Source organism: Electrona antarctica (genome assembly GCF_951216825.1).
Source record: "Electrona antarctica genome assembly, chromosome: 7".
Lineage (NCBI taxonomy): Eukaryota > Metazoa > Chordata > Actinopteri > Myctophiformes > Myctophidae > Electrona > Electrona antarctica.
In genome coordinates this window covers 2,068,507-2,092,896 of record NC_136812.1, presented here as the reverse complement: position 1 = coordinate 2,092,896, position 24,390 = coordinate 2,068,507, and the positions used below count along the sequence as shown (strand labels likewise).

The following is a 24,390-nucleotide window of genomic DNA, read 5'->3' as shown; positions in this document are numbered from 1 at the left end:
AAATAAGCACATGATGATTCATACAGGGAAAAACCCTTTGCTTGTACATTTTGTGGCAAAGGGTTTTGTAGAAAGGATGAACTGCAAAGCCAAACACACATGAGGAGTCATACAGGGGAGAACCCCTATGCTTGTACAGTCTGTAGCAAAGGCTGTAGAAAAGAAAACTCATCTAAAATCACATGACTCATACAGGTGGAAAACCCTTTACATGTACAGTTTGTGGAAAAGGCTGTAGTCCAAAAGTCAGGTCTAGAAAGACATGCTGACTCATACAGACTCATGACTCGTTTTCTTTGTTTCCCCTCTAGACCTGCAGTGTAAAGAGGAGAGGAGCTCCAGTCTGGTCCAGGAGGAACCACAACCTCCACAGATTAAAGAGGAACAAGAGGAGCTACTACTAGGACCAGAAGAGGCTGGTGGGTCAATGTTGAGTTTGTGGCAACGGCTTTAGTCAAAAGTCAGGTCTAGAAAGACATGATGACTCATACAGACTCATGACACTCATGTTTTCCTTTTGAGTGGTGCAACCACTCCTCTAGACAGGTGTGTGTGTGTGTGTGTGTGTGTGTGTGTGTGTGTGTGTGTGTGTGTGTGTGTGTGTGTGTGTGTGTGTGTGTGTGTGTGTGTGTGTGTGTGTGTGTGTGTGTGTGTGTTCCTGTGTCCGAGCATGGAAATAGCATATTGTCACCACCAAGTGTCACTGTTGCACCACTCACTTCAGACGGGTCTGATTTTTATTTTTCTCCCTTAGACTTCCTGCACCTCCCTGCGTGTAAAGAGGAGGTCCCCCCTGAAGAGGAGAGGAGCTCCAGTCTGGTCCAGGAGGAACCACAACCTCCACAGATTAAAGAGGAACAAGAGGAGCTGCTACTAGGACCAGAAGAGGCTGGTGGGTCAATGTTGACATTACTAGCAGTGAAAAGTGAAGAAGATGAAAACACAGAGACAGAGCCCCTAGCCAGTGCCTCAGCTAAACACATGAAAACACAAGGTTACATAGAGTCCAGGGTACCATCACAACCAAAACATATTGACCAGCCCCTCTCTTCACACTGTTGTGAAACTGACACAGATGACGGTGAAGAAGAAGATGATGACACAGAGGCAGAGCCTCTAGCCAGTACCTCAACTGAACACATGAAAACACAAGCTTACATACAGCACTGGGTACCATCACAACCAACCAATATTGACTTGCTCCTCTCTTCACACTGTTCTGAATCTGATGAACCATATGCTTGCACAGTTTGTGGCAAAGGCTTCAGTTGTATTAATCATCTAAAAATGCACATGATGACTCATAAAGGCGAAAAGCCCTTTACGTGTACAGTATGTGGAAAAGGCTGTAGTCAAAAGTGTCAACTAAAAAGACACCTGATGATTCATACAGGTGAAAAACCCTTTACTTGTACATTTTGTGGCAAAGGGTGTAGTCGAAAGGATGAACTGCAATCACACATGAGGACTCATACAGGGGAGAAACCCTATGCCTGTACAGTTTGTGGCAAAGGCTTTAGTCTAAAAAGCCATCTAAAATCACACATGATGACTCATACAGGTGAAAAGCCCTTCATTTGTACAGTATGTGGCAAAGGCTGTAGTCAAAAGGGTGAACTAAATAGACACATGAGGACTCATACAAGAGAAAAGCACTTTCCTTGTACAGTTTCTGGTAAGGGCTCTAATAATCAGGATGATCTAAAGCCTATAAGGACTCATACAGGTGAAAAACCCTTTACATGTACATATTGTGGCAAAGGGTGTAGTCGAAAGGATGAACTGAAAATACACATGAGGACTCATACAGGGGAGAAACCCTATGCCTGTGCAGTTTGTGGCAAAGGCTTTAGTCTAAAAAGTCATCTAAAATCACACATGATGACTCATACAGGTGAAAAGCCATTCATGTGTACAGTATGTGGCAAAGGCTGTAGTCAAAAGGGTCAACTAAATAGACACATGAGGACTCATACAGGAGAAAAGCCCTTTTCTTGTCCAGTATGTGGTAGATGCTGTGCAAATACAAGTAATCTAAAAACACATATGATGACTCATACAGGTGAAAAGCCTTTTACATGTACAGTTTGTGGCAAAGGCTGTAGTCAAAAGGGTAGACTGAAAAGGCACATGATGATTCATACAGGGGAAAAACCATTTACTTGTACAGTTTGTGGTAAGGGCTGTAATAATCAGGTTGATCTAAAAAGGCATATAAGGACTCATACAGGTGAAAAACCCTTTACATGTACAGTCTGTGGCAAAGGGTGTAGTCGAAAGGATGACCTGCAAACACACATGAGGACTCATACAGGGGAGCAACCCTATGTTTGTACAGTTTGTGGCAAAGGCTTTAGTAGAAAAAGTCATCTAAAACCACACATGATGACTCATACAGGTGAAAAGCCCTTTACATGTACATTTTGTGGCAAAGGGTGTAGTCGAAAAGATGAACTGCAAACACACATGAGGACTCATACAGGGGAGAAACCCTATGCCTGTACAGTATGTGGAAAAGTCTTTAGTCAAAATGGTGAACGAAATAGACACCTGAGGACTCATACAGGAGAAAAGCCCTTTTCTTGTACAGTATGTGGTAAAGGCTGGGCAGACACAGGTAATCTAAAAACACACATGATGACTCATACAGGTGAAAAGCCCTTTACATGTACAGTTTGTGGCAAAGGGTGTAGTCGAAAGGATGATCTAAAAAGACATATGAGGACTCATACCTGTGAAAAACCAGATGACTGATGAAATTTACGGACAATGTTGTAAGTTGTATGCTCAAGCAAACACATCTGCCTGTAAATGTAGTCATTGTTCAACTACAATGAATGTGTCATTATTTAAGGCATATTACAAACTGCTTTATACTGCCCACCGTATCTTATAATAAATCCAGTATGCAAAGTTTGCAAGTTGCACTATATATATATATATATATATATATATATATTCACAACACTAACTTTGATGAGGCAGTATTGTTTTGTTTTCGAAGGTTTTCTTCATTATCTGAAATATGAACATTTTGGAGTTAGGTCATATCTAGTTAGGACTAAATGAGAATGCTCCTTTAGTCTAGTAGCCAGCCCATAGAGCCCCATTGTGAACCCGGACATGTTGAGTACACCAAGGTTTATGTTATAAATGTTTAGTATGGGTCCCCAGCATGTAGAAACTGCCGGATGCTAACTTGCATATGTTGAGCAATTTTCATAATTGGCATAATCTGTAATCACTTGCCCAATTGTGCTGACATCATCACATTTGTTATGACGGCAATGGCCGTTTTTAGCCCAATGAAAACCCCCTAGTTTGACACGTCTCATGCTACTTAAAGCATGATGAAAATTTGAATATTTTGCCTTCTATAGGTTGTTAACACTTTCGGGCTTCTAAATTATTTAATCCAGGGTTCCTCCGTGCATAACACGCTAAACCCGCTATTTTTTTAATGCGTTTAATTCGCTGTTTTAAAATAATTAATGCTGTGCACTGTGGTTTCGTTTCGCATTGTCATGGCCGCTGGTGCTTCTGATCATAACAAACCAACGGACCATTTTTCGACGGATTTTCGTGGTTGAAAGCTGCAAATACTTCAGCGTATGCTCTAAAGGCAATAAAACAATCTCGGCAGTGTAGAATATTGGATTAAATAGCGGGGATCGCGGGTTACGCAGTAGAACTGTTAATGGTATGGTCACATATGCCAATTACGAAAATTGCTCAACATATGAAAGTTAGCATCCGGCAGTTTGTACATGCTGGGGACCCATACTAAACGTTTATAACATAAAACGTTGGTGTACTCAACATGTCCGGGTTCACATTCTGGCTACTAGACTACTTCTCATTGCTTCATTTTAAAGCACATTTAAAAAAAAAAAATGTTCAAGTTCATGCAACGTCTGGATGTATCTGAAAACGACATCATTGTGGCACTCTCAAACCCCACTATGAGCTGTTCACGCTATACATCCAGACTAAGTGTTGTACTATTTTACTTCCTTTTAATACATTTGTATTGCCTGTCATGTTTCTTTTGTCTTATTCCTTTGTACATTGTGTATGGACCTGAGTCCACTAATGAAGTTTGAATTAAATTGAATAAGCTCTCAACTTGTAAAATGTGGCAAAAGTTTTTTGTCAAATGTGTCATCTAAAACATGATGACTCATACAGGTGAAAAACCCTTTGAATGTACATTTTGTGGCAAAGGGTGTACTCGAAAGGATGAACTGCAAACACGAGGACTCATTCAGGTGAAAAACCTTTTACTTGTACATTCTGTGGTAAAGGCTTTGCTACTATAAGTAACCATTCATATGAGAACTCATACAGGTGAAAAGCCCTATATTTTTACAATATATAGTCAGGATATAGTCAAGCGAGTGCATTCAAATCACATGGACTCATACAAGGGGGAATCCCCATATTTGTTCTGTCTGTGGGACTAGGCTGTGCTCACACAAGTCCATTGAAGGCACACGAGGACTCGGGTGAAAAAAGACCTTAATTTGTACAATATGTGGCAAAGGGCGAAAGGATAATCTAAAAGCACACATAAGAACTCATACAGGGGAAAAGCCATTTCACAATGCTGAAATCTGAAGGTTTGAGGATTTATACAGGGGAAAGCTGTGAATCTTAGAAAATACTTTTTTCACATATGCGACCTGAGTCGGGTGCATGTGTTTGTTTCCGATGTACTAACAGTCCTACAGTCATTAGTCCGACACCCTACCCTAAACCTAACCTCACAGGAAGCCAAGGGTTATTTTTAACCTGCCACGCATGTCGGGAGCCACAGGTTAGTTTTAACCAGCCACGGGTTAGTTTTAACCTGCTGTGCATGTCGGGAGTCACAGGTGAGGGTTTAACCCACTAGGGGCGAGCCAAATTAGTTTGCGATGGTTTTTGAAAACCTTTTGCCCATACCCAACACCATGCCAAAATTCAAAAAAGTAGTTACCAAGTGTATAATTGTTATGCTTTTTACATATTAAATCCCAGTTTATAGGCATTTTAGCTCATTTTAGCCACCGTGGACGGCATCTTGAAAACTATGCCTTCCTGGTCCATTTTATCTAAAATTCTGTTCTTTTTTTATTTAGCGCACCCAATAGTAACAGAATCCATTGAAAATCTATTTTATCAATAATTTTTTGTTTTCAACCATACCTATACGTATCTAATATTTGAGACTGACCACTAGGTGGCGCGCCCAACACGTTTGCACAGCTATTTGAAAACCTTATACCCATACCTAACACCACGCCAAAATTCAAAAACTAGTCACCAAAAGCCAAATATTGGTGATTTTTTTTACAAGTTCGCCCCCAGCCAATTTGCATTGACAGATAGATGTGACGTGTCAAACTAGGGGGTTTTCATGATGAAGCATTAGTTTTGCACGAAAAAACACACCTGCACGAAAAAGCCACACAAGTGGCTATGGCCAAATTTTGCCCAAGTTTTCCGTGCAAAACTAATGCTTGGAATGGGTCCAGAATCATGAAAAACCCCTAGTTTGACATGTCACATGCTACTTAAAGCATAATGACATTTTGAAAATATTGCCTTATATAGGTTGTTAACATATTTAGACCGTAGGACGTGTACACACGTATTTTCTAATCCAAACATAGGAGCACTTGGACGTGTAGACACATCTTAGTGCTTTTTTATTGATTTAAAACAATATATATTTATATTTTTGGCCTCCTGCACCATACTCCTTGCTGTTTTGCGCATGTGCGCTGCTGTTCACTTCCTTGTTTGCGGCTCCAAAATAATCGCTCGTATCTCTTAATCTAGGTAACTCCATGTTTTTGACCAAAAGGGCATACTTCTGTCATAATTTCTGACAAAACTAGCCTCTCGTTTGGACTTTAGCGTGACCATCGCGAGGTAATAATGGAACATTATGCCTCCCGGTTTTGGTGGGGAACGGAAGGGGTGGACCTTTCAGAGTAAAATCTGACATATCTGCTGGCACTCTAGCGCCTTTATTTTGAAGAATTCCCCGGCATCCGTTGTGTTTTAATGGTACCCCAACTTTTTTATGTTCCACTAAATCCATGAAGGAAAACTTGTAATATATGATGCATGAGAGTATTGGGACCAATACATTGTTTGGGTCACCCCTCTTTTTAGCTTAGATTGACCTACCTAGAAGTCAGCCATTGTGGCGTTTTGGCACAATTTTGCCATTTTTACAGGTCACACTTTTAACAAACTCCTAGCAGTAGTTCTGAATCTGATGAACCCTATGCTTGTACAGTTTGTGGCAAAGGTTGCAGTCGTATAAGTAATCTAAAATCACACATGACTCGTACAGCTGAAAAGCTCTTTAAATGTATAGTTTGTGGCAAAGGCTTTAGTCAAAAGTTGGGTCTAGAAAAACCCCTTACTTGTACAGTGTGTGGTAAAGGCTGTGCAAACAAGAGTAATCTAAAAACATGACTCATACAGTTGAAATGCCTTTTGCATGTACAGTTTCTGGCAAAGGCTGGATTGTAAACCCTCCTCTAAAAGACACATGAGCAGTCATAAAGGGGAGAAACCCTGTTTGTAAGTTTTGTGGCAATAAAAACCCATCTAAAATCACACAATGACTCACACAGGTGAAATGCCCTTTACATGTACAGTATGTGGCAAAGGCTGTAGTCAAAAGGGTCAATGAACAAGGCACATGATGATTCATACAGGGGAAAAACCCTTTGCTTGTACATTTTTTGGCAAAGAGTGTTGTCGAAAGGATGAACTGCAAACACACATGAGGAGTCATACAGGGGAGAAACCTGTAGCAAAGGTACAAAACTAACTAATCTAAGATCACATGACTCATACAGGTGAAAACCCTTTACATTTACAGTTTGTGGAAAAGGCTGTAGTCAAAAGTCAGGTCTAGAAAGACATGATGGCTCATATTTTCTTTTTTCTCCTCTAGACCTGCAGTGTAAAGAGGAGAGGAGCTCCAGTCTGGTCCAGGAGGAACCACAACCTCCACAGATTAAAGATGAACAAGAGGAGCTACTACTAGGACCAGAAGAGGAGGGTGGGTCAATGTTGAGTTTGTGGCAACAGCTTTAGTCAAAAGTCAGGTCTAGAAATACATGATGACTCATACAGACTAATGTTTTATTATTTTCCCCCTCTAGACTTCCTGCACCTCCCTGAGTGTAAAGAGGAGGTTTCCCCTGAAGAGGAGAGGAGCTCCAGTCTGGTCCAGGAGGAACCACAACCTCCACAGATTAAAGAGGAACAAGAGGACCTTCTACTAGGACAAGGAGAGGCGGGTGGGTCAATGTTGACATTACTAGCAGTGAAAAGTGAAGAAGATGAAAACACAGAGACAGAGCCTCTAGCCAGTACCTCAACTAAACACATGAAAATACAAGCTTCCATACAGCACTGGGTACCATCACAACCAACAGATATTGACCTGCTTCTCTCTTCACACTGTTCTGAATCTGATGAACCCTATGCTTGTACAGTTTGTGACAAAGGTTTCAGTCATATTAATCATCTTAAAATACACGTGATGACTCATACAGGTGAAAAGCTGTTTACCTGTACAGTATGTGGAAAAGGCTGTAGTCAAAAGGGTCAACTAAAAAGGCACATGATGATTCATACAGGGGAAACCCCCTTTACATGTAGAGTCTGTGGCAAAGGGTGTCGTCGTAAGGATTACTTGCAAACACACATGAGAAGTCATACAGGGGAGCAACCCTATGTCTGTACAGTTTGTGGCAAATGCTTTAGTAAAAAAAGTGATCTAAAACCACACATGATGACTCATACAGGTGAAAAACCCTTTACATGTACAGTATGTGGCAAAGGGTGTAGACGAAAAGATAAACTGCAAGCACACATGAGGACTCATACAGGGGAGGAACCCTATGCCTGTACAGTATGTGGTAAAGGCTTTAAACAAAATGGTGCACGGAATAGACACATGAGGACTCATACAGGAGAAAAGCCCTTTATTTGTACAGTATGTGGTAAAGGCTGGGGAGACACAGGTCATCTAAAAATACACATGATGACTCATACAGGTGAAAAACCCATTACATGTATATTTTGTGGAAAAGGCTTTAAACAAAATGGTGCACGGAATAGACACATGAGAACTCATACAGGAGAAAAGCCCTTTTCTTGTACAGTATGTGGTAAATGCTGTGCAAACACAAGTAATCTAAAATCACACATGATGACACATACAGGTGAAAAGCCCTTCATGTGTACAGTCTGTGGCAAAGGCTGTGGTCAAAAGGTTGAACTAAATAGACACATGAGGACTCATACAGGAGAAAAGCCCTTCCCTTGTACAGTATGTGGTAAATGCTGTGCAAGCACAAATAATCTAAAATCACACATGAGGACTCATACAGGTGAAAAGCCCTTCATGTGTACAGTTTGTGGCAAAAGCTGTAGAAAAAAGGGTGAACTAAATAGACACATTAGGACTCATACAGGGGATAAACCCTATGCCTGTACAGTTTGTGGCAAATGCTTTAGTCTAAAAAGTAATCTAAAATCACACATGATGACTCATACAGGTGAAAAACCCTTCATGTGTACAGTATGTGGCAAATGCTGTAGTCAAAAGGGTGAACTAAATTCACACATGAGGACTCATACAGGAGACAAGCCCTTTCCTTGTACAGTATGTGGTAAATGCTGTGCAAACACAAGTCATCTAAAATCACACATGATGACTCATACAGGTGAAAAGCCTTTTACATGTACAGTTTGTGGCAAAGGCTGTAGTCAAAGGTTTAGACTAAAAAGGCACATGCTGATTCATACAGGGGAGAAACCCTATGCCTGTACAGTTTGTGACAAAGGCTTTAGTCTAAACAGTCATCTAAAATCACACATGATGACTCACACAGGAGAAAAGCCCTTTTCTTGTACAGTATGTGGTAAAGGCTGGGCAGACACAAGTCATCTAAAATTACACATGATGATTCATACAGGGGAAAAACCCTTCATGTGTACAGTTTGTGGCAAAGGGTGTAGTCGAAAGGATGACCTGCAAACACACATGAGGACTCATACAGGGGAGAAACCCTATCCTTGTACAGTCTGTGGCAAAAGCTGTAGTAAAAAAATTAATCTAAAAGCTCACATGATGACTCATACAGGTGAAAAGCCCTTTACATGTACAGTTTGTGGTAAAGGGTGTAGTCGAAAGGATGGTCTAAAAAGACATATGAGGACTCATACCTGTGAAAAACCAGATGACTGATGACATTTAAGGACAATGTTGTAAGTTGTATGCTCAAGCAAACACATCTGCCTGTAAATGTAGTCATTGTTCAACTACAGTGAATGTGTCATTAAGGCATATTACAAACTGCTTTATACTGCCCACCTCATCTTATAAGAAATCTAGTATGCAAAGTTTGCAAGTTGCACAATGTATATGAGGCAGTATTTCTTCATTTATATTTTTCATTTTCTGAAAAATGAACATTTTGGAGTTAGGAGATATAATGATGAGATATAATGATGCATTGAGAAAGCACATTCACAAATTTGAATGTTCAAGTTCATGCAAGGTCTGGATGTATCTGAAAACAGCATCGTTGTGGTGGCACTCTCAAACCCCACTATGAGCTGTTCACGCTATACATCCCGACTAAGTGTTGTACTATTTTACTTCATTTTAATACATTTGTATTGCCTGTCATGTTTCTTTTGTCTTATTCCTTTGTACATTGTGTATGGACCTGAGTCCGTTAATACAGTTTGAATTAAATTGAATAAGCTCTCAACTTGGAAAATGTGGAAAAGGTTTTTGTCAAATGTGTCATCTAAAACATGATGACTCATACAGGTGAAAAACCCTTTGAATGTACATTTTGTGGCAAAGGGTGTACTCGGAAGGATGAACTGCAAACACGAGGACTCATACAGGTGAAAAACCCTTTACATTATTTGGTAAAGGCTTTGCTACTACAAGTAACCATTCATATGAGAACTCATACAGGTGAAAAGCCCTATATTTTCACAATATGTGGCAAAGGATATAGTCAAGCGAGTGCATTAAAAGCAAATTGACTCATATAATAGGGAATCCCCATATTTGTGCTGTCTGTGGCCTAGGCTGTGCTCACACAAGTCCATTGAAGGCACTCGAGGACTCATGGGTGAAAAAAGCCCTTTATTTGTACAATTTGTGGCAAAGGGCTGCACACATAAGAACTCATACTGGGGGAAAGCTGTGAATCATAGCAAATACACCCTACCCTAAACCTAACCTCACAGGAAGCCACGGGTTAGTTTTCACCTGCTGCGCATGTCGGGAGCCACATGTGAGTTAAAACCACTAGGGGGTGAGCCAAATTAGTTTGCGATTGTTTTAAAAACCTTTTTGCCCATACCTACACCATGCCAAAATTCTAAAAGTAGTTGCCATGTGTATAATTGTTTTATACTTGCTTTGTACATATTAAATCCCAGTTTATAGACATTTTAGCTCATTTTAGCCACCGTGGCTACCGTGGAAACTATGCCTTTCTGGTTCGTTTTTTTGTTTTGTTATTTTACTTATTTACAGGGCTTAAAGTTCTCCGTCCTGGGGACGGATTTCCGTCCTGAGGATTTCATAGGGACCATTAATGAGATCAGTGTAGATCCGCAAAAACATATTATGAAGGGGGGGGTATGCATGTGTACAGAGTACACCGTGGTGTGAATGACATGACCGAAGCAGTCACAACGCAGCAGACTTGCTATGCTAGTGAAGTGATATGAGGGGCTCAGGGGGGCAACAAAAAGTGCCAATCCGATCCTCTTTAATTACAATTTTCTCCGCGGCTCGGCCGCTTAATTAATAACGAGCGAGCGCCCATGTTGTGACTCCTATATTGCATGCGTGCTGCTCAAGGCTCAAGCAGCCACTCAGCCTGCCCTGGTCTACGAACGACCAACATTAGGACAAATCAAAGTTATCAAACAGCGAAAGTTGCCGATGTGCATGAGGAAACTAGTACACTTTTGTGGAGATATTTTACAGCCTCCGCTGCGTTACGTTGAGTGGTAATGTTTGATGTGAACGCCGGGCCGTGTATGTGTGTATATAATATATAGGCCTACATATATTTAGCAGCATAGCCATATCTTGTCTTTGTGATTTCACCTAAAGGTTTCAACACAACGACATGTCATCGCGGTGAACTAGATGATTATGCTGGATGTTTTTGCACAGATCACTTGACGTTGTTCTAATGTTAAATGCTGTATATGCGGCTAGCTCTCGTCTGTGAGTGACCCATTGTAATTTGTACATGATTGTAGTGTAGACAGTGCTTTGAAAACACCGCTGTGCTGTCTGCGTTCTGCTGCTGCCCGTTTCTCGCTTCACAACGCAGCAGGGAACAGAACTGACCTACAAGCCCACAGTGCATTGTATCCGCGACGCGGTGTGGTCTTGTAAATCGGGGAGGCTACAGAAAATGGAGGTTTAGTGGAAAGAAGCGCTCCTAGGCTCTGCAGTTTACAAACAGCCGACAGTGTGAACAATAATCAATGGCAATTTACTGTACAGTAGTATTTGGGCTATGGGCTATACACCATGTGACTGTAAAGTCTTCCTCTGGGGTTTTTAACTTTAACACACTGCTATGCACCATGTGACTGTAAAGTCAAGCCCTACAGTTCAAGATACTCCGTTTAGTTTTACTGAGGTTAAGGTTAGGGTTATGGGTTAGGTTTAGGTATAGTTTTACTGAGGTTAGGTTTAGGGTTACTTCTCAACCTATCTCTAAGGGAGATGCCTGCTACCCGTCGGAGAAAACTCATTTTGGCCACTTGTATTCACAACCTTATTCTTTCGATCATGACCCACACTTCATGACCATAGGTGAGAGTAGGAACGAAGATTGCTCGGTAGACAGAGGGCTTTGCCTTCTGGCTCAACTATCTTTTCGTCACAACAGTGCGGTACAGCGACTGCAATACCGTCGCTCTGGATTAAGAGCGTCTGCTAAATGCCTAAATTGTAAATTGTAATTGTAATACCGCCCCTGCCGCTCCGATTCGCTGGCTGATCTCCTTCTCCGTCCTCCCCTCACTCATGAACAATACCCTGAGATCAGTGGCGGGCCGTGCTGAAATGAACTAGGCCTTCACCCCCCCCCCCCCCCCCCCCCAACAACCTGTCATATGTTCTTATACAACATTAAACCACGCAAAAATTGGTGGAACTGAACCATCAGGCTCTGTAATATCCCAGCTATGCTGCACCGGCGGGGACTAAACACACGCAGCGCGCGCGCGCGCGCACACACACACACACACACACACACACACACACACTCTCAAGTGGCTCCGCAGCGCACAGCCAAATGAGACTCGGCCACACACACACTGTCAGCACGGACAACCACAAGTCCTGAAGTCCACAACCATAGCCTATAAAAAGATCAATCATCAATAAGCTGCGTCGCATCGCGATCGCATGTATATAAATATTATATATAAAGATCCTTACCATGGCTGCCTGCATCATACCAATGGTCGACCCGCAAGCTTTTGTTGAAGTCCTTCATTCTCGAAAAATGCTGTAAATCCACCACTAAATCTGTTTATTCTCCTCCTTCAGCCGTTTTCCGCGTTTGTTTGTGAGTTAAATCTATTTAGCTCCTCAATCAACCCACATATGGGAACTCGCGCAGAAAGTTTGAAAACCCAGTTCTCTTTTCTCATTTGACAATATTTCCCCCAGTGATGGGATCCAAGCAAGACGTTAACGTCACCAAAGGCCAGCTAGCTGGCGCTGGTACATGAAAGAAAACGCCCAGCAGGGCAAACTCGAAATCTGATTGGCTAAGGAACCTGTCAATCTCTATATTGCTCCCATTCATTTCAACGGCAAGGGGATTCACTGGAGTTTCTGCAGGCCTCCCGGTAGAGAATTTTACCCGGAGACAACACAATGAAATAATCTCATTGGTTAAAAAAAAACAAGGGCTGTTGTACCTGCACAGAATGGAAGCAGAGCATCCAGCCTGTCTGAGTGAGAAACAGTGCAGTGGCAGCGAAATAAATATAATATTATATATAATATTATAGATATAATATTTGTTAAAAATAAAAACTTATTATAAAATATAAATTTTAATTTCTGCATCGGGCAAGTGGGCCAGCAGAGAAGGCCTTGCTGGCCCTGAAGGCCCACAACTGCCTGAGATACTCCTTCACCTGGGGTAATGCCTCATTCGCTACTTGGACTGCACAATCCACCGGTTTCCTGCTGAGAACCATGGCCTCAGATTTGGAGACGCTGATCCTCATCCCAGCCGCCGTACACTCGGCTGCGAACCGGTCCAGTGAGAGCTGAAGGTCTTGAACCGATGGTGCCATCAGGACCACATCATCTGCAAAAAGCAGTGATGCAACCCTTAGCTCACCGAGCCGTATACACTCTCCGCCACAACTTTGCCTCGAGATCCTGTCCATGAAACTCACAAACAGGATAGGTGACAATGCATAGCCATGGCGGAGGCCAACCCCCACTGGAAACGAATGCGACTTACTCCAGAGCACACGAACACAGCTCTCGCTTTGGGTGTACAGAGATTGGATGGCCCTTCCAGTGTCACTGCCACCCGTCTGGCCACACACCCGACCCCACTGCTTCCTGATGTGAGTGGTGGGCCCACGTGGCGGAGAAGATGTGCCCACGTTGCTTCTTCAGGCTGTGCCCGGCCATGCTCCGTGGTAAGCCCTGCCACCAGGCGCTCGCTGACGAGCCGTCCCTACGGGCCAGGCTTTAAATTTAAATTTCTAGTTATTATTAACCAATAAATATTAGGACCAAAATGTGAATTTAATTAAAACAGAAGTAACCCTACACTGCATGGACAATAATAAACTTCCAACATTTCATTATTTTTCTCTCTTGTTTTCCCCTCTAGACTTCCTGCACCTCCCTGTGTGTAAAGAGGTTCCCCCTGAAGAGGAGAGGAGCTCCAGTCTGGTCCAGGAGGAACCACAACCTCCACAGATTAAAGAGGAACAAGAGGAGCAACTACTAGGACCAAAAGAGGCTTGTGGGTCAATGTTGACATTACTAGCAGTGAAAAGTGAAGAAGATGAAAACACAGAGACCGAGCCTCTAGCCAGTGCCTCAGCTGAACACATGAAAACACAAGGTTACATAGAGTCCTGCGTACCATCACAACCAATGGATATTGACCTGCCCCTCTCTTCACACTGGTCTGAATCTGATGAACCCTATGCTTGTACAGTTTGTGGCAAAGTTTTGAGTACTAAATGTAATCTAAATTATCACATGAGGACTCATACAGGTGAAAAGCCCTTTACATGTACGGTTTGTGGCAAAGGTTGCAGTCAAAAGGGTGAACTAAATTCTCACATGAGGACTCATACAGGTGAAAAGCCTTTTACATGTACAGTGACTCGTACACGGGAAAAGCCCTTTTATTGTACAGTATGTGGTAGTGGCTGTGTAAACTCAATTCATCTAAAACACCACATGATGACTCATAAAGTTGAAAAGCCTTTTACATGTACAGTTTGTGGCAAAGGCTGTATTGGAAACTACAATCTAGAAAGACACATGAGGAGTCATACAGGGGAGAAACCATATGTCTGTACAGTTTGTGGCAAAGGTTATAGTCAAAAATGTCATCTAAAAGAACACATGATGAATCATACAGGAGAAAAGCCCTTTTTGTGTACAGTCTGTGGCAAAGGCTGTAGTATAAAATCTAATCTAAACTCACATATGATGACTCATACAGGTGAAAAACCCTTTACATGTACAATTTGTGGCAAAGGGTGTATTCGAAAGCATGAACTCAATATACACATGGTGAGTCATACAGGTGAAAAACCCTTTACATGTACAATTTGTGGCAAAGGGTGTATTCGAAAGCATGAACTCAATAGACACATGATGAGTCATACAGGGAAAAAAACCTTTTCTTGTACAGTATGTGGTAAATGCTGTGCAAACACAAGTGATCTAAAATCACATATGATAACTCATACAGGTGAAAAGCCTTTTACTTGTACAGTCTGTGGCAAAGGCTGTAGTAAAGAAAGTAATCTAAAATCACATATGATGACTCATACGGGTGAAAAACCCTTTACATGTACAGTTTGTGGCAAAGGGTGTAGTCGAAAGGATCAACTAAAATTGCATATGAGGACTCATACAGGTGAAAAACCCTTTACATGTACAGTTTGTGGCAAAAGGTGTAGTCGAAAGGATCAACTAAAATTGCATATGAGGACTCATACCTGATGAGATGACTGATGATGATATTTACTGACAATGTTGAAAGTTGTATGCTCAAGCAAACACTACTGCCCGTAAATTGTTTGTTACATTTTGTAAAACCAAGAAAGAAAAACAAAAAGCTGTGTTTTTTTGTTTGTTTTTGTTTTTTTAAGGGACCAAGAAGTCACGAAATAACTTTGGTTACTTATTGTTTTTGTGTTTGTTTTTTTCTTCTTCTTCTCCTTCTTCCGCCAAAAATAGCAGTTCTGGCTGAACCGTGCAGTCGGTTTTCGCAAAATGCGGGAATCTGGTAGAGGGCCATGCCAAACGGTGACTATGCGAAGCCCATGACCATTGGCCAAATGGTGGCGCTATAGCACTCAATTGAAAATGCAAACTGCATAGCTCATGAACCGTTTGACCGTTGGCAATGACACTTCGATACACATATGTGTCTTCTCATGCCGAACAACTTTCGTCTTCTGACTTTTGACCTCTGACCTTTAGATCACCCACCATTTTGAATTATATGAAAAACTGTTCAAATGTATCTCCTCCCAGGATCTTTGATCAATATGCACAAAAACGTCTACACTTATACGACCTATACCGACAAAAAAATCATCCTTTTTTTTAAGTGAAAATTTTTAGTTTGTATAAGCCAATGAAAATTGCTGTTTTGTGAAACTTCTTCTTCTGCCTTTAATACCTACATGCAGCGTAATTTGCTTATGACACTTTACAGTATGGTAGAGGGTCATGCCAAATAGCACTGAAAGGCCAAAGGGTGGTGCTATAGCAATGTTTTCAAAATGAAACCTTTGAACAGGCATAACTCTTGCCTCGTTTGGCCAAAATTCATGGCACTTGTTTCCACATGTTCCTTGACTCATGGGGAACACGTCTGTAACTTTGATCAGTAAGATCCGCCCTCAGATTTTCCGCCACTTTGAGCAGTTTAAAAAACGCTTTTTTTTGGAGCAATTTAACCTTATGGGTTTGTAACTCAGAGAGTGTACAAACACCCTCAGAGTTAAATTAACAGTGGTTTTACAATATAAATTGGGGTACCAGAGATATAAATGCCATTAAATCGGGGGTCCGTAGCATAATGCGTGTGAAACAGGGGGTCCATTAAATTAATGTTTCGGAATCACTGCTATAGAGCCGTAAAAATCCTCCGTTATCGGGTCACTGGCATAATGTTTTCAAATGGGGGGTCCGTGGCCTAATAAATGTTGATTTGGGGGTCCTTGACACGAAAAAGTTTTGGAACCACCCTTGTCAGTCTTATTTGTGCATATTGTTCTTATTGCATATTGTCTTCTTTCTTGGTCCCACATTATCGCTGCTTGCAGCTATATTCTTACTTTATGTTTGTTTTGTCAGTAACTAATGTTACTCTTAAAAAAGGGTAGGCATAATAAGCTTCGGCTTCAGCCTACACCTTTTCGGTGCTAAACCTGATCATGTAACACAACTGTCTTAAACATGAAACTGTAAAAGTACCGAAATAAACAATTCATTCATTCATTCATACATTTAGTCATTGTTCAACTACAGTGAATATGTCAACACCAACTTTGATGAGGCAGTATTGCTTTGTTTTGAAAATATAGGGTTTTCTTAATTTCCTGAAATATGAATATTTTTCATTTTCTGAAAAAACATTTTGGAGCTAGGTGGTTTATTCCTGACAGCAGAGATATAAGGATGCAATGATAATACTCTTTCTCATCTCATCATTTTAAAGCACTTAATAAATTGAATTTAGTTCATGCAACGGCTGGATGTATCTGAAAACGGCATCGTTGTGGCACTCTCAAACCCCACTATGAGCTGTTCACGCTATACATCCAGACTAAGGGTTCACTGGTTGAAATGCCTGTGGGTTAACTTTTGTACTATTTGAAATCCTATTTTACATCCTTCTACATCCTAAATGACTTTTTATTACCTGTCGTGTTTCTTTTATGTCTATTCCTTTGAGACAGACATCTATGTTCTATGGTTTAGAGACAGACATCTATGTTGTATGGTTTAGAGACAGACAGCTATGTTGTATGGCTTAGAGACAGACAGCTATGTTGTATGGTTTAGAGACAGACAGCTATGTTGTATGGTTTAGAGACAGACAGCTATGTTGTATGGCTTAGTGACAGACAGCTATGTTGTATGGTTTAGAGACAGACGGCTATGTTGTATGGCTTAGAGACAGACACCTATGTTGTATGGTTTAGAGACAGACAGCTATGTTGTATGGTTTAGAGACAGACAGCTATGTTGTATGGTTTAGAGACAGACAGCTATGTTGTATGGCTTAGAGACAGACAGCTATGTTGTATGGTTTAGAGACAGACGCACTGAGGAAAGGACAGGAAGCAGAGCTGGAGTAAAATGTTGAGGTTCTCTCTGGGAGTAACAAGGATGGATAGGATCAGGAATGAATACATCAGAATTGATGAATTAAAAGTATTCTTTATTTGGTTGATTCTGAGAGGTTGATAAGAGCCCTCTCTGCATAAGTGACAAAATAAATGAAAATTTTATCAGCCATAAAGGTTGTACAAATTATGTATTATTTCAATTTACAGCCATTACGATCTTATTTATATTGAAACATAATGTTTAAATTAATTGTAAAGTGTGTCTTGCTTCGGTAAATCCAGCCCTCCAGTGGTAGCCTAATCCAGATTTTTGGGGATCAGAATGATCCCAAACCTACATGTTTGTTTGGAACTACCCGTTTTGAGGATTTGATCCAGATTACAGCTTGGATTGGATTTCCTGATCTGATCAGATATCAGTGATCTAGATATTTGGTTTTGAACTATTCCCCAAAATCCAAATCTGATCCCATCAGATAGGGATTAATACATGTTGAAATTGTGGGTCCTGGGAACTCCCTATAACCTACTTGATCAAATACTTGATCAAAATTATATTTAAGTCTCGGTCAAACTTTAAACCAGAAACAAGACACACAGGCAGTATTGAGAGTTTAACATGTAATAATAAAGTTTCGTAGACGTAGTGAAAATGTGTTTTTCACACTCTGCGGTCATCATATGGACATGAAGGTAAAGCATAGGCTCAATAAGAATAAGTGCAGAGAAAGAAGAAGACAGAGGTCATATTTAACTAGTAAAATGCCAAAGGGCGAGGTCGCATGCACTCATCCGCCTGGGTGACAGCAGACTGCTGGATGATCGCTGGCGCTTTGGCATGGGGGGCCAGAGGGGGCCTGGCGCCTTGAGGGTGCCTGGCACCATAATAATAATAATAATAAGCTTTTATTTATATAGCACCTTTCATACAGGGTTGCAGTTCAAAGTGCTTCACAGGCAGGACATACATCAAGTGCTTTACAGTTAGGTCATAGGTTATATCAAACACAATACAAGACAAGACAAGACAAGACAGTGAAAGTGCATAAAGTCAGACATCGAGATAAAAATAGGCATGAGAAGGTCAAGCATTTAAGATATTTGTTGAAAAATAATAATAAAATACATGCTGGGGAAGCCTCAATAAAGTGCTACGGTAGGGTGGAGAAGGCCGATCTGAAGAGGTGTGTTTTTAGTTTTTGTTTGAAAATGTTGGTGGAGTTGGCCTCTCTGATTTCCTGAGGAATTGTATTCCATAATTTTGGTGCATAAAAAGAGAATGCGGCCTCTCCTATTTTCTTTTGTGGTTTCTTTTTTCCTTTTGTGGTTAGTAAACCTGCTGTTGAGGATCTTAATGTTCTGGATGGAGTGTATGATGGTAAGAAATCTGTTATGTTAGTGTTCTGGATGGAGTGTATGATGGTAAGGAATCTGTTATTTATGCAGGGCCTTGGCTGTTGAGTGCTTTGTAAAGTAGTACCTTAAAATCTATTCTATGGGAGACCGGAAGCCAGTGGAGGGTGTGCAAGACTGGTGTGATGTGTTCTCATTTCTTTGTTTTCGTTAATAATCTAGCAGCAGTGTTTTATATGAGTAGTAGTCTGTCTATGGCCATTTTTGGAAGAGGTCATTATTTAAACAGATTAAAAGTTGAATAAGAACAATACAAAAGACTACAAATTGACAAAGGGAGCAACTGTGCAATAGAGAAATAAAAACAGAGACTGCACAAAAAGGGGCATAAACAATACAACAACAACAACAACAACACAAAATAAAAGATAACACATCAAATTCAATCATGTAAACTACAGCAAGGAAGAAATAAGATATTGCTTTAGACATTTCTTGAATATTGGCAAGGATAATGAGGACTTATAAGTGATGCATCTAGAGGATTCCACAACTTTTGACAACTTTTGATTTAACACATTTGATGAATGATAGATGCTTTGAAGTATGACAGAAAGGTCATTCAAAATGAATACCAAACGACTCGCCCCTTTACCAACTCGCCCCCGTGAAATGTTTTAATGTAGTTAACAGTTCATTTAGTATTTCCCTCCCTCTCTGAAATTATCTTGTATACAGTAGGCCTATAGTAGTCGATCTCTATACTATATAAGAAAGAATAACATGACACAGAGACGGTGACTTCTTAATTAAGTTAATTTAGGACCTTCTAGCAGTTAATTTCGTTTTATTAAACACATTTCTTCCATGTAGCCCATGTTTTGTAATCATCATCATGCTATTATGCCCGTGGATATACAGAGTGAACTTAACAATGATACATTAATATGATAATGCCTTTTATATAATCACCGACATGAATTATGTTTGTTATTTACAGCTAGGTAGAGTAGTGGGGCGAGATGGAAAAGGGGCGACCGTACATGTTACCTTCAAAATCATGTATTTGCCTTGTGGGGAATGATGTGTGCCCTCTCGCCATTTTCAACTGGGACCTCAGTCATTCCATCCTGGAGCAGAGCCTGCCCTGTATGGCCATGTTGGTGACCCTGACCCCTGCAATGAAGACATGTTGGTGATCCCTGCAATGAAGACATGTTGGTGACCCCTGCAATGAAGACATGTTGGTGATCCCCGCAATGAAGACATGTTGGTGATCCCTGCAATGAAGACATGTTGGTGATCCCTGCAATGAAGACATGTTGGTGATCCCTGCAATGAAGACATGTTGGTGACCCCTGCAATGAAGACATGTTGGTGATCCCTGCAATGAAGACATGTTGGTGATCCCTGCAATGAAGACATGTTGGTGATCCATGCAACGAAGACAAACACCAATGTTAGCAAATGTTAACACACACACACACACACACGCACGCACGCACGCGCGCGCGCACACACACACACACACACACACACACACACACACACACACACACACACACACACACACACACACACACACACACACACACACAGTGTCTGCTAATGAGATGGGAGGATAGAGAAATTATGTAAATATGAGTGTAGAGACATTTATCACATTTATAAAATATTTAAATTTTTTGTGATGGTAGAGTAGACTAAACCATCTGTGGTTCTAATACCATAGTCTGTAGGATGATGGAAATCAGAACCTGTTTATCTTTAACAGTCCTACGCTGTCATCTATTGGTGGAAAGGACAAATTCAAGTTTGCTATGAAGGTAAAGTCTAGGCTCAATAAGAATATGTGCAGAGAAACTTATTTCATAAAGACAGGTCATAGAAGTGGACAAACGGGTACATTAGGAGTGAGACTGAAATATGTCTGCTTTTGGATGAATAAACATTGCTTTTTTTTTTTTTTTTTTATAGATCATTTTTAATGTTATAAATGTTAAAAAAAATACACAGAAACATATTTTGTGTTGCATATTTTCGTTTATATACTTAATGTATTGTTTAATGTGCAAATTAATCGTTTTTATTTACTTTAGCGGGTTATTTTATTCTGAAGAGCGCGGCTACCGGAAGTCTTATCCTAGCTAGCTTATCCTAGCTCACTGTACACTGGTCGACCCCCCCCCCCCCCTCCCCCTTTGTCTCAGCATTCATTTCGACAGAGACAGAGCTACAGCCACGTCCTAAACCGAGCGAACACTTCTACTGTATAATTACTTTGATAATACGTCACCGAACTTCCCTCTTTGGAATATGTGTGTATGATGTAGTCTTTCAGGTAAGCGTCTTTGCTTCATACTAGTCTGTAACACTATCATTGTGTTTGTACGACATTAGTCCAGTGCGCTAGCATCGGGCTATATTCATGCTAACGTTGCCTTGCTAGCTAGCCTTTCAGGCCTCGGCCTAGTAGTGAATCAACAGCCCCGTTTAGCCTCTGTTAGCTCAGATAAGAGGTTCCGTGGAAAGGTATCGGGAGAAATGGGTAGAGCCTTCCAGAAGCAGTGGCGAAAACCCCTTTCACAGTATCGAATCCAAAAGTCGGAAGTCGTATTGCTGTTCCTTATTGCTGCTGACGGAATAGTTTTTCATGGCGTTGAAACAGGACGAGAAACGAAGAGCGACTGAAAACCCTCTCCTAATGAACACTAACAGTAAACCCAGAGTTAACTTACAGGGAGTCCCGACCCCCAAATAGTTGTGATGTTGGAACGTGAGCCGAATAGCTGATCTACAACTACAAGCTAACAACGAGGAACACTGTGAGCTTGTAGATCAGCTATTTATGGAGACAGCGTTCCACGGTCATGAAATAACTAGAAATATTATATTATTATTATTATAAAAAAAAAAAAGTCATGGGAAAGGTTTGGAATATATCACGGGCCCTGGAAAAATAGTTGGATATGCATTGTTTTTGCCTATTGATTTTGTTGATTGATTGAAATATTTATTAACAGTTTGCAGAATTACAGTACATTTCAAGCACAAACTCAATACAAAGACTGTTAACTGTGAGTGGACGATCCAATTAAGCATTACATTTGTTTACAAGAGGGTCCACCTTGTTCAATTCATCAAAACATTTAGAGACGTACAAATAGACACTTCTATAAATAAACACATGTAGGCTATAACATTACACGAAATATAATTTGTGCCAAACTGGCAGTGTGATTGCAGCCTATTGAGCCTAATGTCTGTATGTGACAAAAAAATGGCAGATCTGCAAGATCACACTGTGCTGCAGCGTGATCCTATGTCCTAGGATAGGTGGTGTAGCAAAACATTTGGAATAGAATTATGGTATTTTATATTCTATGCATTGTTGTTGCTACACAGTAACACTGCCTGTCTTTGGGCATTACACATATAGGACTAAGATACTAATTTTTGTGCTGAATGATTGTTATATAGGCCTGGAAATTGGGTTAAATATTCTGGAAAAGTTTTGGAAGTGTGTGTGTGTGCGTGTGTGCGACTTTGGACTGGTTTTTCCTGTAACATAGCTTAATAGGCCTATTCATAGTTTCCTGTTGGCTTTATAGTTTGGGCTTATTTCTGAAGTGTAGTTGCTTATTTGGGCTTGCTTTCATGATTCTTTAAAAAAAATAGCTGATGTAATAGGGTAGGGATGTCCCAATCACGTTTTTTTTTGCTCCCGATCCGATTCTGATCATTTGATTTTGAGACATACCGATACCGGTTTTTCCAATTTTTATATTGTTATACAACACTTGCCATGTGAGAAATGTATGTCACTCTAGTCTAGTCTGTTGCCTTTCAATTATTCAAAGGCAAAAATATGTGACTACTTTTATTAGAACTAGGACTGTCACTTTAGATTTTTCTTTTCATGTCATATGAAAGCAGGGAATCATAATTAGATTGAGTGCAACTACAGCGTATGGAACTGAAGTCAACGTTAAAACTCTTGTAGAGAAAACCCCATTTGCATGGCTATCATTCAGAGATAGATATTAGGCCTACTACAGGATTGGGAGCCTGGCATTCTGCGCCAAACCACTAGATGGGGCTGTTGGCCATGAAAGAGTTAATTTTTTGAATTATATTACAGAGGAAAATGGAATGTTTCCCTGATATTGTGTGTGCGTGCGCATCGTAGTCCATCATATTCAAGGGCTTTTGGATAGAAATGAGACAGACTCCAGCCACTTTCAGTCAGAGCACTGCAATGGAGAGGTGTGTGTCTGTGACCAGTTGATGGTCGTTGATGCTCGCTAATCCATCAAGGAAGGCAATTATGTTTCTGCACTTTCAAATAGCCAGTGCAAGGGGTACCTGGGCCAATTCTTTTTGAGAACCCCAGTTCTAAGAATCTATGGCACCCCTGGGTGGACGGTACTCACCCACTGAGCAATAGTCCACTTTTAGACGGCTAAATTGCCGTCTAAAAATGGGGTAAAAAATAGTCTAAAAACGTTTTTTTTAGCGGTCTATGCTTAGATTAGACGTTGAAACAACGTGGTTTCAACGTCTATTTATAGATGGTCTAAAAATAGTCTGGCCAATCAAGATCTAAATATAATATATTGTTTCAACGTCTAATCTAAGCCTAGAGCGCTAAAACACTTTTTAGACAGTTTTACCCCATTTTTAGACGGCCACTTAGACGTCTAATAGACTAAAACAATGCTCAGTGTGCACTTTGAGACATCACAGCCTCACTGTTATACACTGCACATGGAATGGGGTGGGGGCGGCGGTGGCCCAGGGGTAGAGTGACCACTAGGGGGCGGTGGTGGCCCAGGGCTAGAGTGACCACTAGGGGGTGGCTCAGGGGTAGAGTGACCACTAGGGGTCGGCGGTGGCTCAGGGGTAGAGTGACCACTAGGGGGGCGGCGGTGGCCCAGGGGTAGAGTGACCACTAGGGGGCGGTGTTGGCCCAGGGGTAGAGTGACCACTAGGGGTCGGCGGTGGCCCAGGGGTAGAGTGACCACTAGGGGGTGGTGGTGGCCCAGGGCTAGAGTGACCACTAGGGGGTGGCTCAGGGGTAGAGTGACCACTAGGGGGCGGCGGTGGCTCAGGGGTAGAGTGACCACTAGGGGGGCGGCGGTGGCCCAGGGGTAGAGTGACCACTAGGGGGCGGTGTTGGCCCAGGGGTAGAGTGACCACTAGGGGGCGGCGGTGGCCCAGGGGTAGAGTGACCACTAGGGGGCGGTGGTGGCCCAGGGGTAGAGTGACCACTAGGGGGCGGCGGTGGCCCAGGGGTAGAGTGACCACTAGGAGGTGGCGGTGGCCCAGGGGTAGAGTGACCACTAGGGGGCGGCGGTGGCCCAGGGGTAGAGTAACCAC

The 24,390-nt window shown here is 41.4% G+C and overlaps 1 protein-coding gene across 6 annotated transcripts in view; it reads left to right on the top strand.

Annotated features, from left to right (window-relative positions):
• LOC306926922 (uncharacterized protein) overlaps window positions 1–24,390 on the top strand; it is a 50,145-nt gene that overhangs the window by 7,369 nt on the left and 18,386 nt on the right. The window contains exons 3-7 of one of the 6 annotated variants that reach the window (XM_079506431.1): window positions 312–419; window positions 755–892; window positions 6,959–7,066; window positions 7,170–7,307; window positions 13,941–16,327. The exons of 1 other annotated variant lie outside the window; for it this stretch is intronic. In XM_079506431.1, coding sequence (XP_079362557.1) covers window positions 312–419; window positions 755–892; window positions 6,959–7,066; window positions 7,170–7,307; window positions 13,941–15,295 — 1,847 coding nt within the window. In that variant the 3' untranslated portion in view covers window positions 15,296–16,327. Of the gene's footprint in view, window positions 1–311; window positions 420–754; window positions 3,421–6,958; window positions 7,067–7,169; window positions 9,694–13,940; window positions 16,328–21,212; window positions 21,353–24,390 lie in introns of those variants that run through there. 4 more of the 6 variants (XM_079506429.1, XR_013790455.1, XM_079506430.1 and 1 more) reach the window with 4 other exon arrangements.